The sequence below is a fragment of the Balaenoptera borealis genome (genome assembly GCF_965194805.1).
Source record: "Balaenoptera borealis genome assembly, chromosome: 20".
In the NCBI taxonomy this organism is placed as follows: Eukaryota; Metazoa; Chordata; class Mammalia; order Artiodactyla; family Balaenopteridae; genus Balaenoptera; species Balaenoptera borealis.
In genome coordinates, this window is record NC_138879.1 from 21,477,054 (window position 1) to 21,498,906 (window position 21,853).

Here is a 21,853-nt window from a genome sequence, read left to right on the forward strand (position 1 = left end):
AAGGATGGAGAAACCCATTACTGAAAAGTTACTGTCAGAGAATTCTTGGCTGTTTGGATTCCTACCAAGCCACCATCTCTGGTCACAGTCACTGGTTCCCACCAGGGAGTCGCCAGCGGGTGGGCTTGCTTCCCTCGTACAGCTTTGCACCCAAGAAAAAGCAGAAGATTTTTACCAACTTGAGGAGCAGTTGGTCCCAGCTACCGTTCACCTAGCATCGTTCAATCAAACGCCAACACTGAAGAGTGGGACGAGTCAGGGAGTCTTCAAAAGAAACCAGAAAACTCGATTGATGTGTGCATGCACCTTTAATTTCATTATCAGGCTCTCCTCCATGGATTTATTAACTATTATTGGAGAAATTAAAATTCTCATACTGAAAGAGATTTTCTTCTATTGACTTTAGAAAGTGGATAATGTTGCTGCCTGATGTCAGGCATCGGCCTCCTATTGAAAATTGGGCCATACGGACCCATTAAAACTTCCTCTATGTGCCTTTCAAGTTGTCCCTTTAAGTGCCAGTAAAATGCCTAAGTCCTTGGGGGGCGGGTCCAGGTCTGGGAGATCTTTCCAAACAGAAGGGAATGAGCAAGGGAATGTAGGTAAGAAATCACATGGTATGTGTATATGGAAGGCCCAGTGGCTTGGTGTTGCTGGGTTTTGTGGCAGGGGGTGGTGTAACGAGGTTGTAGAGTTAGGCAGGGGCCAGAGCATGGGGAACCTGGAGGCATATAAAGGGTTTTGAACTTTATTTTGTAGGTGATAGGAAGCCATTGATAGGTTTTAAATCAGGGGTGACAAGGTTGAATTTGTGTGTGTGTGATTGTGGTAGGGGATGGACTTTGAGAGCTATTAGAGGTTCTAATTCAACTGTGAGATGTTGACAGCCTGAGCAAAGGCAATGGTGGTTGGAAGACAAAGCATGCATGGGTGTGAGAGATATCTACGAGTTAAGTGAAATGAACAGGACCAGGTAACTGATTGGTTCTGCAAAGCAGCAAGGTAATATCAAGGATGTGTCCCAGGTTTCTAGCGTGAGTGAATGGGTAGGTTGTGGTGTCGCCAACTAAAATAGATGATTCAGAATGCAGGTGGAGGAGCTAGCCTAAGCTGGGGAATGGAGGTTTCCCCTTCAGATATTTTGAGTTTGACGTGCCTGTAGCCATTTAGGTGGCAAAGGGCAGTAGGCAGCAGAGTAGGAAACTTTAAGCTCCCACATCAGGGGTAGGGGAACGTTGGTCTGGTGCCAGAATGCCGGGATGCAAATGTCAGTGTCATCACTGGAGTGGTCAGTTTCCACGAAGTGGTGCAGCAGTGACAAATGACTCCCAAATCCCAGTGGCTTACAACAGCGAACTTTTATATTCTCACTGACATAGGTGAAAATCGGGAGCTAGCTTTGGCTTTGCTCCACATCTTTCTCATTCTGGAACCCAGGGTAATGGTGGAACCCCCATCTCAGCCCAGCTTTGTGCAGAAGGAAAAGCAATGGCAGAGCCATGAGATGACTCTAAAACTTCTGCATAGACAGGGCACTCGGTGCTTTTGCTCACATTCTATTGGCCGAAGCAGGTCACGTGGACAAGCCTGAAGTCAATCAGGTGGGGACATACACTCCTTCCACCGGAGGTACAGCATATGACAATGGTCAGGGAGCAGTATTCATCTAGTGGAGAGAAAAGAAAATAATTGGGCCCAACCATATGACCTATGACAACCACTAATGAGCTATAAAACCTTGGGGATTTACTCAACTTCTCTCTGTTTTGCTTACCTTATCTGTAAGACAGGAATAGCAGAACTGCCTCTTAGGATTGTTAAGAGAATTAACTTAGTCCGTCCATGTAAAGCACTTAGAACAGTGCCCAACACAGAGTAAACCCTTTATAAATGTAGGTGGATGGAAGGAAGAGGGAAGGTGGGGATATTATTTAATGGGTACTGCGGTTCAGTTTGGGAAGATGAAAAAGTTCTGGAGACGGATGGTGGCAATGGTTGCACAACAATGTGAAAGTACTTAGTGCCACAGAACTGTACACCTAAAAATGGTTAAAATTTTATATTGGGTATATTTTACCACAATAAAAAAAATGTAGGTAGATGGGATTGTCTGGGGAGGGCAAGAAAAGGAGAAAAGGGTGGTGGGCAGAAAGTGGAAAACTTGGGAACCAGCAGTGTGGGCAAAAGCATTGCGAAAGGGAGATTAAGTCTGCTTGGGAGACAGAGAAGGAACATTCTAGACACACAAGAAAACCAAGAGAGGTTGATGTCCTCCGAAGCCACAGGAATTGAGTTAGGAGGGAGTGCTGGAGTGCCTGAGGATGTCTGCTCTGCTTGGCTTTGAACCTGAACCTTCCCTTTGGAACCTTGATTTTGGTGGGTCTGCTTTCCTCTGCCAGCTCCTGATGATGTCATTTCTGGTCACCGCCCACACCAGGCCCAGACTGCCTCAATGCCAAATCCTGGCCAGGTCTCTTCTCCGAGTTCCCTCCCTCCCCTCCTCTCTAGCCAGTCCTCTTTTGCCCATTGCTGACATCTTGGTGAGATAAATCTCTTTTAATTAAAAAGACACAGAATTGAGAACATTTTTTCTTGTGTCATTTTTTTATTACTGTTGGTGTATATTGTTGTACCCTGAAAAACAAAAATCTTCAAACTTTGAATTTAAAAATTAGGGTTGGTTAGTTTATGGTCAAGATTCCTTTATTAACAGAAGAGTTCACCTTTTGTTTACAGAACATTGTCTATTTGATAAACCATGGGTTAGAGAAACTGAAAGCTAAAATTTTTCAATGGGAAATGCAGACTCTACAGTTGCAGGGAAGACAGGATTTTTATTTTTCTTTTACATCAATTACATTTGCACCGCCACCTTTGGAGGAACCAAGGGATACCTTGGTCCAGAGGATTTCTTCCATTTCTTCGTTGCTTCTAGACCTTGTCTGGCCCATCATCACATGAGCATCAGAGGAGTGCGCACAGAGCTGTGGTTCTTAGCTCTGCCAGGAAAAAGCTCTGCCAGGAGCCTGGCTTTTTCTTATTGATTTTATTTCTCGAAGAGTTTTCTTACTAAGTGAATTGACCTTACACAGTTAACTTGATGTAATCTAAAGAAAACAGATGAAGTATGCTTTAGAAAAAATTACACATGCTCTAACCAGCCATTTGGCAATCATTTTCCACAGCGTCTGTCCTTTCGGGGATGGGGAGGTGGGTTTTTTTTTTTTTACACGTGAATGATTACATCTACATACAAGAGCTCCAAACTCTTGCTGACCTCCCTCTGCAACACCAGCTGGTTTTGGGGGACAGAGCACTGAGGCAGGCAGGGGGTCTCTCTCAAGGCGTCAGTCACCCCAGTTTGTTTGGCCAACAGTCCCAGGGCATCTGGGCAGTCCACACACATAAACGTGGCAGCTCTTCCAGTCATAATAGTATTTGTGGAACACATTGGAGGGCCACAGATGCATCCCATGGAGAAAGGGGGACTTTTTTGGGTCCTTATTTGAGGTCAGAGTTCTTTGAAAGCACAGGACTTTGCAGCTGGAGAAACTTTCATGCCAGGGTTCCACATTTCTAGGTCCTCACCCAGCAGCCTTTACCTCAATTGCTTCATGATCGCTTCATGAAGCAATCGCTTCATTCTTAGAATATAGGGGACCCTCTCCAGCCCTCACTTCAATAATGTGAGCATCTGGATAGGTTTTTCAATCCAGAAATTATAGATTTAAAAGGAATAGTTGTTCCGGTGTTCTGGGGGTCCTGCTCAACAGTCCTGGGTTGATTTTGCTCACATTCTATTGGCCGAAGTTGATCCCTGAATTGATTTTGAAGAAGCAGGTGCTGTCCTGGGTCCATTCTCATAACCCAGTCAAGCCAGCGTGAAAGGCCTGTGTGGGGACCACAGAGACCTACACCAGGCTGTTCTCCTGACTGTCTGCTTCTAGCTAGTGCTCATGAACTTGCCCATTTCACCAGCAAATTTGGATCCAGGGATGGCTTCTGATTTGTAGCAGCTAAGTTTCTGTCCTCAAACTTCCTCACACTGATTTTCCCTGGGGTTTTGGGACCTTTGAGGTCCCCCAAAGCCTCAGATATAGAGCCCAGAAAGGAAGGGTGGTCTAGGGTGTGTGGGTCTCCTTTCCTTTCTTTGGGGGCACCTGTGTTCATGAGTGGCAGCTGAGACCCCGAGAAACAGTGTCCCTGGAGCTATTCCCCGGATTCACTAGGGTCCGTTCTGGCTGCTGTATGACTGACTCCATGAGAAATGTGAGAAGCAAAGGCCCTGGGGAAGGGGCCGCTAAGACACAGCAATGCTGGACAGAGCTTTCTGGGAAACTTCAAGGCTCCCAGGAACCCTGGGCAGCTTCCTATCCAAGAGTCACTGCGAGGTGTGGAGACGCTGCCCTGGGTGGGTGGGAGAAGGTGAAGGTAGGATTGGGGTGGGGGTAGTTGGTACGGGGCTCAGTCCTCAGTCTTTTTTTTCTCCCTGGAGAATTTCACTCTGAACTTGGAGAGGCGGCAGAGTCCCCATCCTCGGGGTCCTGCCCATGGGGGGAGATGGGCTGACCCCCCTTCACGCGCTTCCACTTCATCCTTCGGTTCTGGAACCACACTTTGACCTGATGAAGGAAGCAGAGGAGCCTGGTCACTTCACGGCAGGTGTGACCACCTCCTCATATTGATGCTCAAGCTACCTGGGGTGCAGCTCCAGGGACCCCCAGCTCGAAATTCGGCTTCCCCCTCCCCACGCCTCCAAAGGCTCCAGGAATTGAAAGGGAAGACCCACCAATCTGCCCAGAGGCTTGTCTTATGTCTCCAGATAAAGAAAGCCTGACAGAAGAACCAGTTCTAAAAGTCACACTGGGCCCACCCCCTTTCACAAGCCCCTCCCCTCCTGTGCCAACACCCTCTCCCTCTAGCTTCTGTTACCCAAGGATCTGGGAACACAGGATCACCAGCCTCACCCTTAGGCACATTTATAACGCACTTTTCAGCTTAGATAGATCTGGTCCGGACATTTTCTCATCTGAGCTTCAGCATTTACCTGCAGGTAAACCTGCAGGGTGGGGTTATGACACTGCTGTACAGATGGAGACCAAGAGAGGTCAGGAGAAGACATTTCCCAGAGGTCCCAGGGCTACGAAGGGGTAGAGGCAGGATCTGAATCTAAGTCCTCTGATTCTAAATCCAGCACTTTGGCAGATGCTTTCTCAACTGAAAGCTGCAATCAATAATAATAATAATAATAATAATATTTTATTCCACGTCAGAGCACGGGTATGGGTGGAATGCTCTGAGAGAAAGCCCAAAACAAAGGGCTAGGAAGTTTTTCTCAGAGTGTGTCTAGGAACCAGCTGCAAATCCAAATCACCTGGAGAACTTACTAGAAATGCAGATCCCTGGTCCCACTCATTATTACTGGAAAATCGCTCTGTGGAGCTCCGGAAGCTGCATTTTAAACAGGGCCTGGATGATTCCACCGCACACTCAAGTTTGGGGATAACCAGATCAGAGGTTTCAACCCTGGTTGCATGTGAGAATCACCTTGGGGACCTTTGATGAATTCTGATGCCTGGACTTCACCTCAGACCAATGAAAACAATCTCTAGGGGTGGAGCCCAGACACTGGTGTTATTAGAATTTCCGCAGGTGATTGTCAGGTACAGCCAGAGTTGAGGACCACTGGACTGGGGCAGAGGGAGAAGACGAAGAAGGTTCTGGGAGAAGCGGGGGAAGAGAGGGGTATGACAGAGCACAGGAAAGGAGGCATGGCCAGAAGAGGAGGGGCACCTGCCGCTCGGAGAGGTCCAGGTTTACTGCGATCTCGTATCTCCGGAGCCGGGTCAGGTAGTTGTGATGAGCAAACTCGGCCTCGAGCTCCCGCAGCTGCTCCTTGGTGAAGGCCGTCCGCTCCTTGCGGGCCTTGCTGCTGCCCTCCGGCTTCCCTCGGTTCTCCTGGTTGTCTGAGGAGAGAGGGCCCCAAACAGGAAGACGTGAGCCGCAGGGGCCTTGGTTCCCTTTCTTTTGTCCTCAAGCAGCGGGGCAGCCTTTCCCTGTCGCTCTTATTTTGAAAGGATGCTGAGAAAGAACCCACGGTGTCCCTTTATCATTCATTCTAGCGTCTTTACCCCAGAGAACTGGAAAGATGTTTGGATATCAACCTCAGGCGCACCTCCCCCACCCCAACTGTTTTTAATTCCCAAAGCACAAGAAGCTGCCCTTGGCTGTTTAATGATCTCTACCCCCACCCCACTCCCCACCTACCCCCAGCTTGACATTAGCAGTGGCTATAAGTTTGTGGGGCAGGATGTTCTAAAACTGAGGTTCTCTGTCCTCAGCGACAGAAACATCACCTAGGAACTTGTTAGAGATGCAGATCCTTGGTCCTCACCACACACCTGCTGAATCAGAAACTCCGGGAGTGGGGCCCAGAGATCTGTTTTGTTTTGTTTTTTTTCCAGCGATCTGTTTTAACAAGCCTTGCAGATGATTCTGACACATGGTCAAGGTTACACACCTCTGCTCTAAGACCTGGCTACTCAGCGGGTGCCTGGTGGCAGCAGTAGTGTGGCCAGGGAGCTGTCAGACTTGCAGGATCTCCACCTCACTCCATCCTCAGACCTACTGAATCAGAGTCCGCATTTCAGCAAGATCCCCAGGGGAGGTGTGTGCACATGTAAATTGAGAAGTGCTGCCTTAAGTTTCTCCCCCTCTCCCCCAACCCTTTGACACCAGGAGGGGCCAGGTCTGGAAAGTTCATTTAAGAAGGAGGCTCTGAGTTCAACAGGGCAGGGGCTCAACCACAGCTGGTAACAGGGGTACAGGAATCAAGCACCTTACATGCATCAGACACTTAATCCTCACAGTAATTCAGCCTGGCGAGTTCTAGGATGAGACCCATTTTATAGACCAGAAAACTAAGCACAGAGAAGTGAAGCAAGTTGTCCAAGTTCATCCAGTTCATCTGGCCAGTGAGTGGTGGGGACAGGAATCCAACTCAGGCAGTTTGACTCACACAGTGTTCCAATGAAATATATGTAGGAAGGCTTTACAAACTGTAAAGTGCTGTGCACCCAGAAAGGACTGTATCGTGATCTGAACAGGGGAAGGGGCGGTGGTGGATGGAGAAGTGCACAGGAAGGAGACCGACACACCTACACAATGAACTACCAAAGCGTGCCACGTGGCCGGGGAAGGGCTCCATCCAGGAAGCACGTTTTACGCAGGGCTCTAAAAGTTAGAAGTCTTTCACTTCATTGCCCTTGTTGCACAGACAGGGAACCCGGCCAAGCAGCCAGATTGCCGAGCGGGATGGGGATGTGGAGCCCCCTCGTGCACCCCACGTTCCCGATGGGAACGTCAGCCCGCCGGTTCTTTCTAGCGCTTTCCACGCAGTTCCCCTTGTACTTCTGTCTGCGCGTCCTCCGCCCCCGCGCCACGCCTCCGGGAGCCGGATAGAAGGGGGAGCCGCCCGCCCCCTCCCCGCGTCCCCCGGGAAGCAGAGGAGGCGGAGGAGGGGCCGCCGCCGGGGGTCCCCGCAGCCCCGATGCTCGGCTGCCCGTGCCGGATCCGGGTGGGCCGCCTGCCGGGCGCGCCCGGGGGGCGGGAAGGAAGGGGGCGAGTTCTCCTGCCGGGCTGTCTGCCCAGACCCCTCCGGAAGCGGAGCCGGGGCTGGAGGGGAAGGACGCGCCGCCTGGCTGGGGTCCCCCAGGAGTTTTCAGCCTTGGCTGGCGCAAGCTTGGGAGGGAGGGGCGGTCACGGTCACGCCGCGGAGGGACGCCCATTCCGGAGCACATCCTCGCCCGCGCGCCCAGAGCGAGGCTGGGAAACCTGGATTGTTTCCCATCCGCTCCTGTCCTGGGGCTCAGTATTTCCCAGCCCTTCCCTTTCGCAGCATCGGGGGTGTCAAACCCAGAGGGCTTGCCGCGAGGTTTGAATCCTGGATCTTCTTACTGGAGCCTCTGAGGAAGTCGCTTAACCCCTCTGGGCTTCTCATCCAGAAATCTACCTCCCAGAGGTTTTGGGAAGCTTGGACAAGCTGCTGTGTGTGGAAAATGCTTTTAAAACTTTAAAGCTCTGGACAAATATAAAGTATTCTTCCGATTCTTCAATTCCTTGAGATGCCATCTGAGGCGCTGGGGTAATAGCAGCTACCGTTTCTTAAAGACTTCCACGTGCTACGTACGATGCAGTCACTGCTTTAATCCTCCCCATACAACACATGTAGGAGTAGGTAGTATTATTATCCCTTTAGCTTTATCATGTGGATTTGTGTGATAATTTGATTAATAGTGCTCTCTCCCCAGGGATGTAACTGCTTTTTCTCACTTGCTACTGTACCTGGCACTTAGGAGGTCCTTGCTAAATGTTTGCTAAATCCTTCTCAGTAGATAGAGGCAGAAGCAGCCTCAGAGAGGCCCGGGAACTTGCCCAGTGTGCCAGGCAGCTTTTGGGCGGCAGAACCGAGATTCAAATCCAGATCCACCTGACTAGAGCCTTGGCCATCAACTCTGGCGTCAGGTTCTCCATCTTGCGTCGGCTGGCTGGCGGCTGGACCTGGACCATCGCAGCTCTGCTCGTCTCCACCTCCAGGGCTCCTGGGGGCCCTGGGTTGATGCCCACACCAACCCTCCCCTTCTCCCAGGCCTGCTTAGGTGTGCACAGGTGCCCTATGGAAACCCCACAAATACCACCCCCACCCCCACCCCCCCACCGCCACACACACACACACACACACAGAGTCCTGCACATAATCCTTCCTAGAGAGAAGAGGGGAGATAAAGGGAGGAGCCCTTTGGAGCTGGTCTTGGACTGGTTATGGGGGCAGCTGACCATCTCCTCTCTCACCTCTTAGTATCCTGATTTAGGCACTGGGGCCTCAGGATGGGAAAGAAGAAATAGGACAAAGGAGCCTGGGCTGGGAACTGAGTGTCTGAGCCCCTGTGTGAACCTCGGGGCAACACCCACTAAAGGGGGTGGCATCTGGCACTGGGAGAACCCTTGTCCCTCATCAGCTTCCCAGAGGGGAAAGAATTTTCATCACTGTTAGAAATGACAAAGGGGCCAGAAGTATGGCAAGTTAGCTATGAAAACGAAAGTGGAAGTTATGGTTCTCTTTGTTCTGCAATAGTATAAAAAAAGGTAACGTTTTCATCCAGATAGGAAAAGACAAAGAAAAATGATAAGTACTTTTATACCGTTTCTGGCCAGGGAGTGTCCATTCTGCTGGCTCACATGCACAGTTCCTATGCATACTATCCCCAAGGTGGTTTGATCCCTTTGTTGGGGAGCCTCCCTCCCCTCTCTGGCCTCAGTTTCCCCACGGGTAGAAGTATGGGATTGGGCTGGGCCTTCATTCCCTGGGCGAGCTGTTGTCAGAGTTCTTTTCCAATGCGCCACCCTGGCACTCTCTTCTCTCCCTACTCCCTCTTCTGTTGAGAAACCCCGGCCTGGAATCTGAGGTCCCTTCCAGTTTCAAAGATTCTTGTCTTGGCCCCAGGTTACACCCTTCAGTCAGAAGGAAGGAACTGTGTGTTGTGTATTCTGTCCCAAGGCCCTCCGCAGCCTTCCCAAGGTCCTCAGCCCAGCGATCAGGGCTATGCTGGGGAATTTCTCTCTCCCTCTGACATGCGCAGCTGCCCAAGCCTGGAGCTGCGTGGAAGGGCGTTGTGTTTGCAGAGATTTCTGAGGACCTGTTGGAGAGCCTGAGCCTTAGCTGGCTCCAAGAAAGGGCTCTCTGACCTCGGGCAAGTCCCTTAAGTTCTCTGAACTTCAGTTTCCCCATTTGTAAAACAGAATAGCCTCACCCGCTGTGATCAGAAGGTTTCTGAGAAGGTAAAACGAGACGGGTAACGTGTGTTAACACTTAGCACGGTGCCTGGCACACAGCTGAGGCTCTTTTTGGAGAACCATCAGAAGAGGTTCTACTGGAGATGATGTTGGAGAGATGACACAGGCGGAGATAAAACACAGTGCATCTCAAGGTGCCACGTCTCCAGAGCTGTGTGAAAGGGATGCCTTTTCAATGTCTGGCCTTTTAACTGTTTTCCTTTCTCCACTACTTTTGCACATCTGTACTTGAATCTGTGTCTCTATTGCTTCCAGGCACAGTAACTAGAACTGATCAGTGTGACGATCCACGTCAGCCCTCCTGGTCCTGATTCTTCCTCAGGGCCAGCGGGTGCCTCTTCCAGGACTGCAGAGGGAGGAGGCCGGTGCTCAGCTGGCTGCCTCTGTGGTTAAGGAGGAGCCCTCCGGCCCCGCCTCACCCTCTGCACACCCTCAGAGGGAGCAGGGCCATGATGGAATGGTCCAGAGCGCCCAGAGAAATGCAAACAGGATGTGTGTGTGATTGCGGTTTCCACCATGAGCTTTTACACTATCCGAGGTAAATTATTTCATAAATAGCTGTCACGTTTGGCAGACCTTCTTAAAGTTAGCAGACAGCTTTATCGGAACTACGGGGAGGTTCAGAGAGACCTTGGGGAACATGCCTTTTTGGAGTCCTGTATTCCTACTCCCCAACTCTCACAGCCATTTAACATAAATTTCTATCCAGGACCAGATAGACAGCCACAAGCCCCATATTCAAGTAGCACTTTGCAATTGACAATTGACAGTGGATTTCTTTCCCCCAGAGATAAACTGCTTTTGGGCTTTCCTCTGTACTACAGAATCATAGAATAGTAGACCTGGAAGGGGACTTAGAGATGATCTGATTTGGCCTTTACCTCTTACAGGTGAGCCTAGAGAAGGTAAGAAACTTGCCTAAAGACACACAGCAAGTTAGCAGCAGAATTGGGCTGAGAACCCAGATTTCCTTGATAGGAAGCTATTTCCTGACTGTTAGGCTGCTTCCTACTGGATCCTCTTAATTATCCTGTGAGGTAGGTGAGGTACACATTAGCCCATGGAACAGACGAGGAAATTAAGACCCAGAGACTGAATGGCTTGCCAGAAGTCCCCTGGGACCAGTTCAGGCTATGTCACTGCACTGCAGCGGTGATGAGTATGGAGCTGTGCTCGCTCCAGGGATGGCGTCTGGGTCTGGGTCCAGGTCTGCCTCCCTGGGACTCCCCTTGGCAAATCCTCTGAAAATGGGGTCTACAGCTTCCTGGGCTACAGACCAGACCTTTAATGTGCTCATTAGTTTTGATACTTTCAACTTCAGAGGGAGGAGTCAAAGCCCTGAAAATAGACAAGACCTGGACGGAGCCAGTCCCAAGACCAGATGGGCGTTTGCATCCAGACCTCCCTGGCTTCCTGGGACTGTCTTGACTTTCTCTCTGGGCTCCGACCCACCTCAATGTCTGGGCCCTTTCTCTCTCCCATGGGGGCCTGAAGAGACCTGGTGAGGCTCCCAGCCTCTTTGAGGAGCCCAGCAGTGGGGCTGGGGGATTCAGGGATGGGAATACCTGGGGCTAGAGTCGTCTTTGCTGAGAGTCCCAGGTGGCGGGGGCTGGGCGAGGGTGGGCAGTGATGAGGGAGAGTGGAATGGACTTGGTGAGGAGATGGGGTGTGGGGGCCATGGAAGAGGGGAGCAGAGAAGTGGAGGGGGCACGGGGGCGGTGGAAATGAGAGGCTGGAGCAGCAGGCAAGTTTCTGAGACTGTTGGGGCAGGCGTGAGCCGCGCTGGGCTTTGTTTGTGTTTATCAGTTCCAGATGTCACCCTCAGCTGTCACCCAGGGCCCATTGCTCACACCGCTTCTCCACTGAGTTCAAGGAAAACATGACATAGAAGAGGCTGGAAAGGGGGTGGGGACTGCGAGAGGAATCCTGGCCAGAGGCCAGGGCACCCTGATTCCGTGAGCGGAGTGGGCACTGGGGAAGCTGGCCCCAGGGGTCTGCAGGGGCCTCGAGTCCTGCCCCTCAGAAAGGGGTGAGTGTGGATCTGAGATCACTCAGCCTGATACTCGGCGTCACGTTTGTGACCCAGGTGACACTCACTGAGGTTGTCCATTTATTTTGTTATTACCTCCTTTCCTTCCTCCTCTGTCAAACAGGCTGCTTCTTTAGAGATTCATTCGTAAAACAGTCTCCACTTTTTTTCTTCTCTCTTGATGGGAGTAAGAGAAGAATGCGGGGATCTGCCTGTGGCCAGAAGCAGCGCTCTGTCTGAATGGACAAGCTCTAGCGGCCAACGGACCCGGGACTGGAGCATTTGTCCCACTGCTAGAACCTTGTCCCTGTACCCTCTGTTTATGGGCTGAACCGTGTCCCCCCCACCAATTAATATGTTGAAATTCTAACCCCCAGTACTTCTGAATGTGACTGTATTTTGAGATAGGGTCTTTCAAGAGGGGATTAAATTAAAATGAGGCAGTTAGGGTAAGCCCTAATCCAGTCTGTCTAGTGTCTTCATAAGAAGAGATTAGGACACACAGAGAGCCACAGGGATGTGCACGCACAGAGGAAAGGCCATGTGAAGACACGACAAAAAGGTGGCTGTCTGCCAGCCAAAGAGAGAAGCCTCGGCAGAAACCAAACCTGCCAGCATCTTGATCTTTGACTTCCAGCTTCCAGAACTGTGGGAAAATAAATGTCTGTTGTTTAAGCTACCCAGTTTTTGGTATTTGTTATGGCAGCCCAAGCAAACTAAGATGCCCCCAACTCCCCATAGCCGCGCTTATCACTGAGGAGAGAGAGGGAGCAAGGCCACTGGGGGGTGCTTGGCAAGGCTGATGCAAGGCCATAGGGATGGCTCTGCAAATCAGACGAAGGTGCCATTTCCTCTAGACTGGAGAGCACAGTCACTTGTCCATGTGGCAGCTGGGCCCTCTCGTTGCCCAGCCGTGAGCCCCCCTAACTGCCTGGCTGTGGTGGGTCCCCTTTGTTGCTCAGCCACAGCAGCTCCAGCCATGGGAGTACTTGGGATGCAACCCCGGTCCCCTGTAGCGGATTCCTGCAAGTCCAGCCTGCATGTGGATATTTACACATCTTTCTGACCCAGCACTCACCCTGACCCTGGGCTGGTTTTATGACTGAAGTCTGGCTCTCTGCACACTTTTTTGTGAGTGAGACTGTAAAAATCCTGATGCATTTTACAGAAGCACATCACGCATGGTGAAAACCCTCATGCCAGGCGGTGGAGCCACTCTCAGAGAGAAAGTGAGAAAATGAATGAGTGAATGCCAGGCTGCACTAGAGGCTATTGGCCAGACATTGAATGAGCTTCTCCTGTGTACAAATGTTTCAGTAGGTGCTAGGGAGACTGTGCAGGTGAATCAGATAGCATTCCGGCCCTCTAGACACTTCAATTTTAAGGAAAAAGGCAGCCATATGCATCTAGAACTCTGGATACAGGCCAACTGTGGTTTGATTCTAAGATGGAGATGTCAGCAAGGTATGCTCCATGTGTGAGGGGAGAGAGGTCATGAAAGGATTCTTGGACACTCAACAAACTAAGAGTAGAAGGAAATTATCTCAATATAAGAAAGGCCATATATGAAAAGCCCATAGCTAACATCATACTCAGTGGTGAAAAACTGAAACAGTTTACTCTAATATCAGAAACTAGGGAAAGGATGCCCACTGTCACCATTTCTATTCAATATAATACTGGAAGTCCTAGCCAGAGCACTCAGGCAAGAAAAAGAAATAAAAGGCATCTAAATCAGAAAGGAAGAAGTAAAGTAATCTCTGTTTATAGATGAAATAATCTTGTATGTGGAAAACCCTAAAGATTCCACAAAAGCCTCTTAGAACTAATAAATAAATTCAGCAAGGTTGCAGTTTACAGAATCAGCATGCACAAATCATCTGTGTTTCTATACATGAACAATGAACAATCCAAAAGGGAAATTAAGAAAACAATTCCATTTATAATAGCATCAAAAAGGATAAGATACGTAGGAATAAACTGAACTAAGGAGGCAAAAGACTTGTACAATGAAAATTACAAAACATTGCTGAAAGAAATTAAAGGCACAAATAAATGGAAAGACATCCTGTGTTCATGGATTGAAAGACTTAATATTGTTAAAATGTCCATACTACCCAAAGTGATCTTCAGATTCAATGCAATCCCTATCAAAATCCCAATGGCATTTTTTTGCAAGAATAGAAAAAAAAATCATCCAAAAATTCACATGGGGTCTCAAAGAACCCTGAATAGCCAAAACAACCTTGAGAAAGAAAAACAAAGCTGGAGGCCTCAGGCTTCCTGATTTCAAAACATATTACAAAGATACAGTAATCAAATCATTATGGTACTGGCACAAAAACAGACACTTAGATCAATGGAACAGAATAGAGAGCCCAGAAGTAAGCCCTCACGTAGATGGTCAAATGATCTTCAACAAAGGTGCCAAGGCTACACAGTGGGGAAGGCACAGTCTTCAACAAATGGTGCTGGGAAAACTGGATCTCCACAGGCAAAAGAATAAAGTTGGATCCTTACCTTACACCATATGTAAAAATTAACTCGAAATGCATTAAAGACCTAAAAATGTAAGACCTAGAAAACTCCTAGAAGAAAACATGGAGGGAAAGCTTCATGACATTGGATTTGGTGATGATTTCTTGGATATGACACCAAAAGCATAGTCAACAAAAGCAAAAATAGACAAAACTACGTCAAACTTAAAAATTTCTGTGTAGCAAAGGAAACAATCAACAGAATAAAAAGGCAACCTAAGGAATGGGAGAAAATATTTGTGGGCCATATGTCTGATAAGGGATTAATATCCAGAATATATAAAGAACTCCTACAAGTCAACAACAAAAATCAAACAGTCCAATTTAAACCTGGACAGAGAACTTGAATAGACATTTCTCCAAAGAAGATATACAAATGGCCAATAAGTATATGAAAAGATGCTCAACATCACCAGTCATTAGGGAAATACAAATCAAAACCACAATGAAGTTATCACCTCATACCTACTAGCATGACTACTATCAAAAAAACCCTAGGAAATAACAAGTGTTGGCAAGGATGTGGAGAAAGGAGAATTTGGAACTCTGTGCACTGTTGGTGGGATTGTGAAATAGTACAGCTGCCATGGAAAACAGTATAGAGGTTCCTCAAAAAATTAAGAATGGAATTACCACCTGATCCAGCAGTCCTACTTCTGGTTATATATCCAAAAGAATTCAAAGCAGGATCTCGAAGAGATATTTGCACACCCATATTCATTGCAGAATTATTCATAATAGCCAAGAGGTGGAAGCAACCCGAGTGTCCACTGACAGATGAATGGATGAAGAAAATGTGCACACACATACAATAGAATATTATTCAGCCTTAAAAAATAAAGAAATCCTATCATATGCTACAACATGGATGAGCCTTGAGGACATCGTGCTAAGTGAGCTAAACCAGTCACAAAAAGACAGATACTGCTTGATTCCACTTACATGAGGTATCTAAAGTAATCAAATTTTTAGAAACCGGAGGGTAGAATGCTGGTTGCCAGGGCCCGTGGGGAGAGGGTAAAGGGGACTTGTTTTTCAACGGATATAGAGTTTTCCTTTTATAAGATGAAAAAGTTCTAGAGATCTGTTGCGCAACAATATGCATATAGTTAATGCTTCCGAACTGCACACTCAAAAATGGTTATGATGGTAAATCTTACATTATGTGTTCTTGACCACAATTTTTAAAAAAGCAGATTTCGAATGCAAGATGTTCAAAGGTAAGAAATCTCAGGGGAGCTCCTTTATGAAGTTATAAGCTGTATTTATAAAATCAGCACAGGTTCTAGCGATACTATAGTTTGAAACTTCTAAACTGTAACTTTCGCTGAAATGATGGTAGGTACAAGTGAAGTCATAAAGGAAAGAAGGATGGAAGGAAGGAAGGAAGGAAGGGAGGAAGGAAAGAAAGGGAGGGTCCTTGGAGTAGGTGGCTTTCAAGCTGGATGTTAAAATAAGTAGGCAGAAGAGCCCGGGAAGAGAAGGGTGTTTGAGGCAAGGCGAAGAACTGAGCAAATGTGGGGGGCGGGGGCATGGGGAGAAAAAGTGGGCTGCCTTTGCAAGACAAGTAAACTGGTATGGTTTCGTGGCAAGGTGAGTGGAGATGGAGGTGGGAAGGGTGGCCTGTAGGGGGAAATAAGCAGGGAAAGAGGCCAATCTGTGGAGGATTTTTCAACCTCAGGGGAAATTGAGAGTGCTCGTGAGCTGGGCAGGGGGAGGTGGACATCAGATCTTGCAGGGGAGAAATCGGGGAAGGAGGAGCCCTGGGAGGCATGCGTGTTGGAGCTGCAGGAGGATGGGGCAAAGCGAGTCTGATGAAGGCAGAGTGAGTATGTCAGAGTGTTGGTGAGTGGCGCTGATCTGGGGCACCGCGACTCTCCCAGGCGGGCGATCAGATTCACCTGTAGCCGGGCTGATCACGCGCGACCTTCCCTTGAACCCCGTCAGGAAATCACCGCGAAATCCTTCATTCCCATAAATTAAAGACGACCACGGTAGCAACGACAGATTGGGGGCAAACAAGAGTGGCCTTGCAGCTGTCCTTGCCAGCAGGGGTCTTTAACACTCCCTGGCCCCAGGGCGGGAGTCGTTGGGATGAGTTAATATCACAGCTGTCTCCTAAATCAGTTTTGTGCTGTGAACCAAGAGAAAGTCTCAGGGTGGGAGCCGAGGACCCCTGCTTTCCTGACCATTTCCTTGAGCAAATCAGCTCCACTTCCAGTAATGGGGAGTGATGGGGGAGCAGCTGGGGCTGGCAGAGGAAGAAGAGGAGAGAGCAGAGAACGTTCCTTTTGAAACAAACTTTCAGTAACTCTCTGTTACCGGACCCCCCTGGCCAGGCCAGCCAGTATGGGACACGTTTACCAGGCATGACTCACCTCCCTACCCCAGCCTCGCTGGCAGATCTCTGAGCTCCAGGCTCCTAATTAATGGCAACTGGATTTCAGGACCAACAATGATTGCGAGAAATTCCCACATCTTATACCCCAGACTCAGGAATTTCTGAGACAGCGTATTTGAAATATTCAATTCCACTGTCCCCCATAACATAGGGCTATTTATCAGATTCTATGTGCTGAAGACTGGTTCTGGAAATATGGGCCTAATACCATTCATAGCTGCTATTTATCGAACTCATGTGCCAGGCACAGTGTTAATCCCACAGATCACAGAACTTAACCTTCACAGTGACTCCATATGGAGAGTGATATTGTTAGAGTCTCATTTTACAGCTGGGGAAACAGAGGCTCCAAGAATTTAAGACCTTTCCCAAAGTCAAGCAGCCAAAAGTGGCAGTGCCGACCCTGCAACCTGACTGCCTGATTGTGAAGCATGATGGAAAACACACTTCTGAGCAACGCTGGTTAACCTTCCAGAGATGGCTTAGCAGGGGCCAGGGTGGGGTGCGTGAGACACGATGAGTGCAAAATGCAAGGGGTGCCAAAAACCTCAGTCATCAAGAGAAAGAATATTTTAACGCAAAGTTTTAAAAAATCAAAATTAATACAAAAATCCACAATGAGCAGGATGTCAAAATTTAAAATAGAGAATCCAACCAGTGGCTCAGGATTGGTACGGTGGGGCGGGGGTCCTCGTGGGTTTGTCTCTTGTGAACTGAACTCCAGACTCCTGGAGTTGGTTGTGTGCCTTGCCCATCGCTTTCCCTTTTCTTTAGGCTCTTACAAAACTGATCTTTCCTGCCTCCTTCCCCTTCAGTTAAATTCTGAAGGAAGATGCAAGCAGCCGTGCAATAAAGCTTTCCATGCTGACCAGAGAGGGTCTGGAACCCCAGAGAATGAATGAGAGTCAGCTTGCTGTGCCCTGTTTTGTGCAATTGCTGCTCCTGCTGCTGCTTCTGAGGGGACCTCGAGGGAGAGCCCAGGCTCCCTCCTGGCGGGGAACCTCCCCCCACCAGAGGCTGACCCTATGTAGAGGGTGCTCTGGCGTGGCCAGCTGCTTGGCAAGTGAGCAGCGCCATCCATGGGCCACTCGCCAAAAGGAAAGATGGTGCATTTGGGTCTTGCTGAAACATGGAATGAGCTTGCCTAAGCCCAGCCCTTGGCTTTGCCCATGCCTTCCCAACGCTCTTGGCTCACAGTTCCCTGGAAAGTGGCTGGATGCAGCCAAGGTGGATGTGGGCAGAGATGGAGGAGCTACGGTGGCAGGCGCCAAGGAGGGGAGAGCTCTTCAACTAGGCGCAGAGCCAAGTGGCTGACAGCTCATTGGAGAGGAGAAGCAGAAAGTGCCCCATTCTCTGCAGATCTCCATCCAGGCTTAGGAATAGTTCCGGGTTTAACTGGCTGGGGATTTAAAGGGCCCTTCTATTTAGCAGCCAGGAAGGCTGCGGTTTTTATCATCCACTGTGAACACAATGAGGGGCTTCTTCAAGCATGGAGACCAGATATTTCACAATGAGGATTCTGCTTGAGATCTACTGAAGGGTGTGGGATTCGGGGTCTGAAGTCTGGGGTTTGAGCTTTCTTCTAGGGTGACCAACTGTCCCGGGGACACTAGACTTTCAATGCTAAAACCAGAAAAGTCCTGGGTACATTGAGATGAGTGGGTCACTCTGTTTTGACTCCATGCTAGCAGAGATCCCCTCAGACTTTTCAGTCTCTCCTTTTCCACATGTAAAGAATCAAGTCACTGATAAGACCTGCTGTACCAAACTCGAAAACTTGTGGGACTCAAAAGAGTTATCGTATGTTTCCTGCAGCACCTCGAACCCCCTAGATCATAGCACATCCACTGCCAGACAGGTATCTGCTGGCTTCTCCTCCCTCTCAGTCTGAACTCTTTGGGGGTGAGACCACCTTATTCATCCCTGAAGTCCCAGGAGCTCTGCCAATGCTTGGCAAAAAAAAAGATGATCGGGAAATCTGTGCTACTTTGAAAGTGCTTCGTAAAGCAAAGCAGAGAGTGTTCTCGTTGGTTAGTCGGTCCTCTCATTTGCTGCCTGCCCCTTGTTAGCCCCATGAAAGGTCTTCTGTAGGTTCAGACAGACAGATGTGCCCCAAGGGTGGCCGTCAGGAGGACATAGTGGGGCAGTGGGGGCAGGAGGCAAGGGCACTGTCTTGTTCCGGGCAAGGTGGGGACAGGGAACCAGACAAAAGGTGAATAGGCAGTGAGAGAGGCTGTTGAGGGGGGAGGTCCCACAGGGAAATGAGGAAACAACAGGTCCCCCCAACCAGGAGGAGATGGACTTTAGCTGGGGTCTGAACAAGCAGGTCAGCTCCATCATCTGGCCTCTGCTGCTCCAGCGCCGAACAGGGCTTTACCTGCATTCTGAGGTCCAGTGCTTGCCCTTTGCTGCCTGCCTCCCTGACTTTCTCCAAGACTGGCGATCCCTCAGGAGGCCTCCTCAGAGGAGTGGCCTTTTGGGGGGTCACCCAGACCTTAGCATGCTGAGCTGCCCCTTGGCCTGGGCACAGCTCAGCTGCAGAGGGCGATACCTCATGGGCGGTCTGCCCCAAATCTTAGTGTCTGCCTCTTGCGTCCCTGTGCTATGTCTGCTTCTCTCCCTCTAGATTCCTGGAGACACGGAGTCCTGGTTCTACTTGACTGCCCGAGGTCCCAGCCTTGGTCCTAGCCCTCCGAGCCTTGGTCTCAGCTGACTCCCCTGGGGAGCAAGCCCTGGGGCTCTGGGACCATTTGGAGCTGGCTGGGGCATGGTGGGGAGAAGCGTGACCCAGAGGCAGCCTGGTTCAGGAAAGCCCCTCTCCAGCCCTTGCCAGCCTGTACCCAGAGGCTCCGTCCCACATGTCCTGCAAATCTTTGTGGATCCTGTTTCATTCTCTTGCCGGCACATCCTTCCTGGGACCCAGGAGAGCTGAGGACACAGACATAGCCCCCGTCACCAGAGACTCCTAGAACTCTGAGTAGAAGCAACCCCAAAGGTAACTGTTCTAAGTCTCCTGCCTTTGGGTAGATTAGATCTTATTGTTTCGCATTCATGGTCAGGATGCCTAGGCTCAGAGAGGGCAAGCAACCTCCTCAAGGTCACACAGCAAAGGAATGGTCAACTGTTCCTCAGCCACTTACCTGAACTCTCCTTTTTCCGCCTGGTTGACTTCTTCTCCGTCCCATTGGCAGTGCTCCCAAGGACCTCGTAGTCCTCGCCTGGGCCTCCCGTGATGTCCACCAGGCCTGGGCTGCTGGCCCCCATCTCCTTGGAGCCCCCTGCTGGGCCCGGGTTGAGCCTATGCCGGGCCTCCGAGACAGGGAAGTGCCAATCGGGGGGTTGTGGGAAGGCGGGGTGCTGCTCAGTGAAGCCGCGCTCCTCCCGGGGTAGGCTGTGTGGGGTAGCCGCCAAGCAGGAGGCCGAGAAGTCAGGGTACGCTGCTGTTGCTGTCGCTGGGAAGTCTGGTTTCTGGTGGAAGGAGAACGGGGTTGGCGGGTAGTGGGGGAGGCCTGAGGCCCCACTGCCTTCTGAGTGAGGGTTTCGAAGGCATCCCCAGACCGGGGCCGGGGGATGGGGGCCCCTCATGCAGCTGCTGGCCACTGGATCCATCTGCTGTCTGATGCACGCCTCAGTCCTTTCAAAGGCTGGAGTCTTACACTTTTTATATTCAAAGTGTTAAAAATGCAAAAAAAAAAATTTTTTTTTAACAGGAGGGAAAAAGGTTCAACAGAAAATTCACCTCAGGAACCAAAACAAAAACCAAAGCTAAAGTTGTTCCTTACAGTTACGCACACATGTGTCTGGCCACACATACGTGTGCCCGCACCTATGTTGGACTTCGTTCCTGGCTTCCTGGTCCCCCCCTCCGACACACCAACCTGCCTAGCGGGGTCCCCTGTACGTGTATTTGTCGCCGATGACACTAAACATTTTCACTGTCCCAGCCCAGACGCACCAGCTGATGAGTGCTTGTCTTGGAGCCCGCAGCAAATGCCTGCAAAGAGCTGGTCCAGGGCTGCTGAGACACACTTTTAAATCCTGCGGTGGGGAGAGAGTGACAGATTTCTGAAGTGAAATGTGAGAGAGGAGAGGGAGGGGTTAACCAGCACACACACGATCCCCTCCAACCAAAACCCGAGCAGGCAACTATTAATCATCAGAAACCTTATATGCACATCTAATGGGATTTGCAGATGGAGTCTTTTAAAGAAACATTGTCTGTTTTTTTTTTTTTTTTTTTAAGGAAAGAGAGCAGCACACACACAATTTCTTTAATGTTTCTCCTGTAACACTATGAAGTTATTTTATTGCACTGTTAACAAAATTCCCCAAGTCTTGGATTTGGAAAAAGACTTAAGTCATATCCAGAATCCATCAAGTGCCAAATTCCAGGGAGTGAAGCGGGGAATAAGCGCAAGAGACAAGTTTGCTGATTGCATTTGATTTAAAGGCCCTTCTACTGCTGCTTGCAAAAAGGAAGGTGGATTAAAAGAAATCTTTTTTTGCAAGTCTCAGCGGCCCACTATGGTCTGTAGTAGAAAGAAAGACACACCCCAGAAAAAAATTATTTCTCTCGGCCCAAAGTGACATTCTCACTTTCTCAGTAACTTAAAAAAACAATCAGATTCTTCCTTCCGCTCTTTAACCCCCAACTTACATGCCAATTAGCCACACTCTTCTCTAGAGGCGTTTCAAGTCATTTTTCTCCACGGCAAAGGAAAGACACTTAGATAAGTTCCTTGAAGTTTCTCCAGGCCTCCCCCACCTGCTCTCTGGTCCCCTAAACTTCACCCACCTGCTTCCCCTTCCCCACCCCCAGAGGCCAAGGTTTCCATGGAATCTGGGCATGAAAATAGGAATTAGGGGATTCTCATTCCCAAAGGAGTTCTCTTCAGCAAACGGTTGCATGATCTTCCGGGCTGGTGCCCATCACAGGAGGACCCATTGCCATTTCAACTAGGCAATCAGTCTACTCAATCCCCATGACCTTGCTGGCCTCTCTGGAGGGTTAATATAATTTCTTGGAGGATGACT

The 21,853-nt window shown here is 49.5% G+C and overlaps 1 protein-coding gene across 5 annotated transcripts; it reads right to left on the bottom strand.

Moving 5' to 3' along the window:
* Positions 1–2,814: 2,814 nt before the first annotated feature.
* On the bottom strand, positions 2,815–21,551 carry MEOX1 (mesenchyme homeobox 1). 5 transcript variants are annotated; one of them, XM_082371539.1, is made up of 4 exons: positions 20,775–20,838; positions 19,960–20,287; positions 5,794–5,966; positions 2,815–4,622 (listed from the first exon to the last, which is right to left on the bottom strand). In XM_082371539.1, the coding sequence occupies exons 2-4, from the start codon at positions 20,081–20,083 to the stop codon at positions 4,500–4,502; spliced, it is 420 nt and encodes a 139-aa protein (XP_082227665.1). In that variant the 5' UTR covers positions 20,084–20,287; positions 20,775–20,838; the 3' UTR covers positions 2,815–4,499. The 5 variants fall into 5 exon arrangements, with proteins under 5 accessions (XP_082227665.1, XP_082227663.1, XP_082227664.1 ...); XM_082371537.1 differs by having other exon boundaries at positions 19,960–20,476; positions 20,775–20,836; XM_082371538.1 differs by having other exon boundaries at positions 20,698–20,833.
* Between the last annotated feature and the right edge of the window lie 302 nt (positions 21,552–21,853).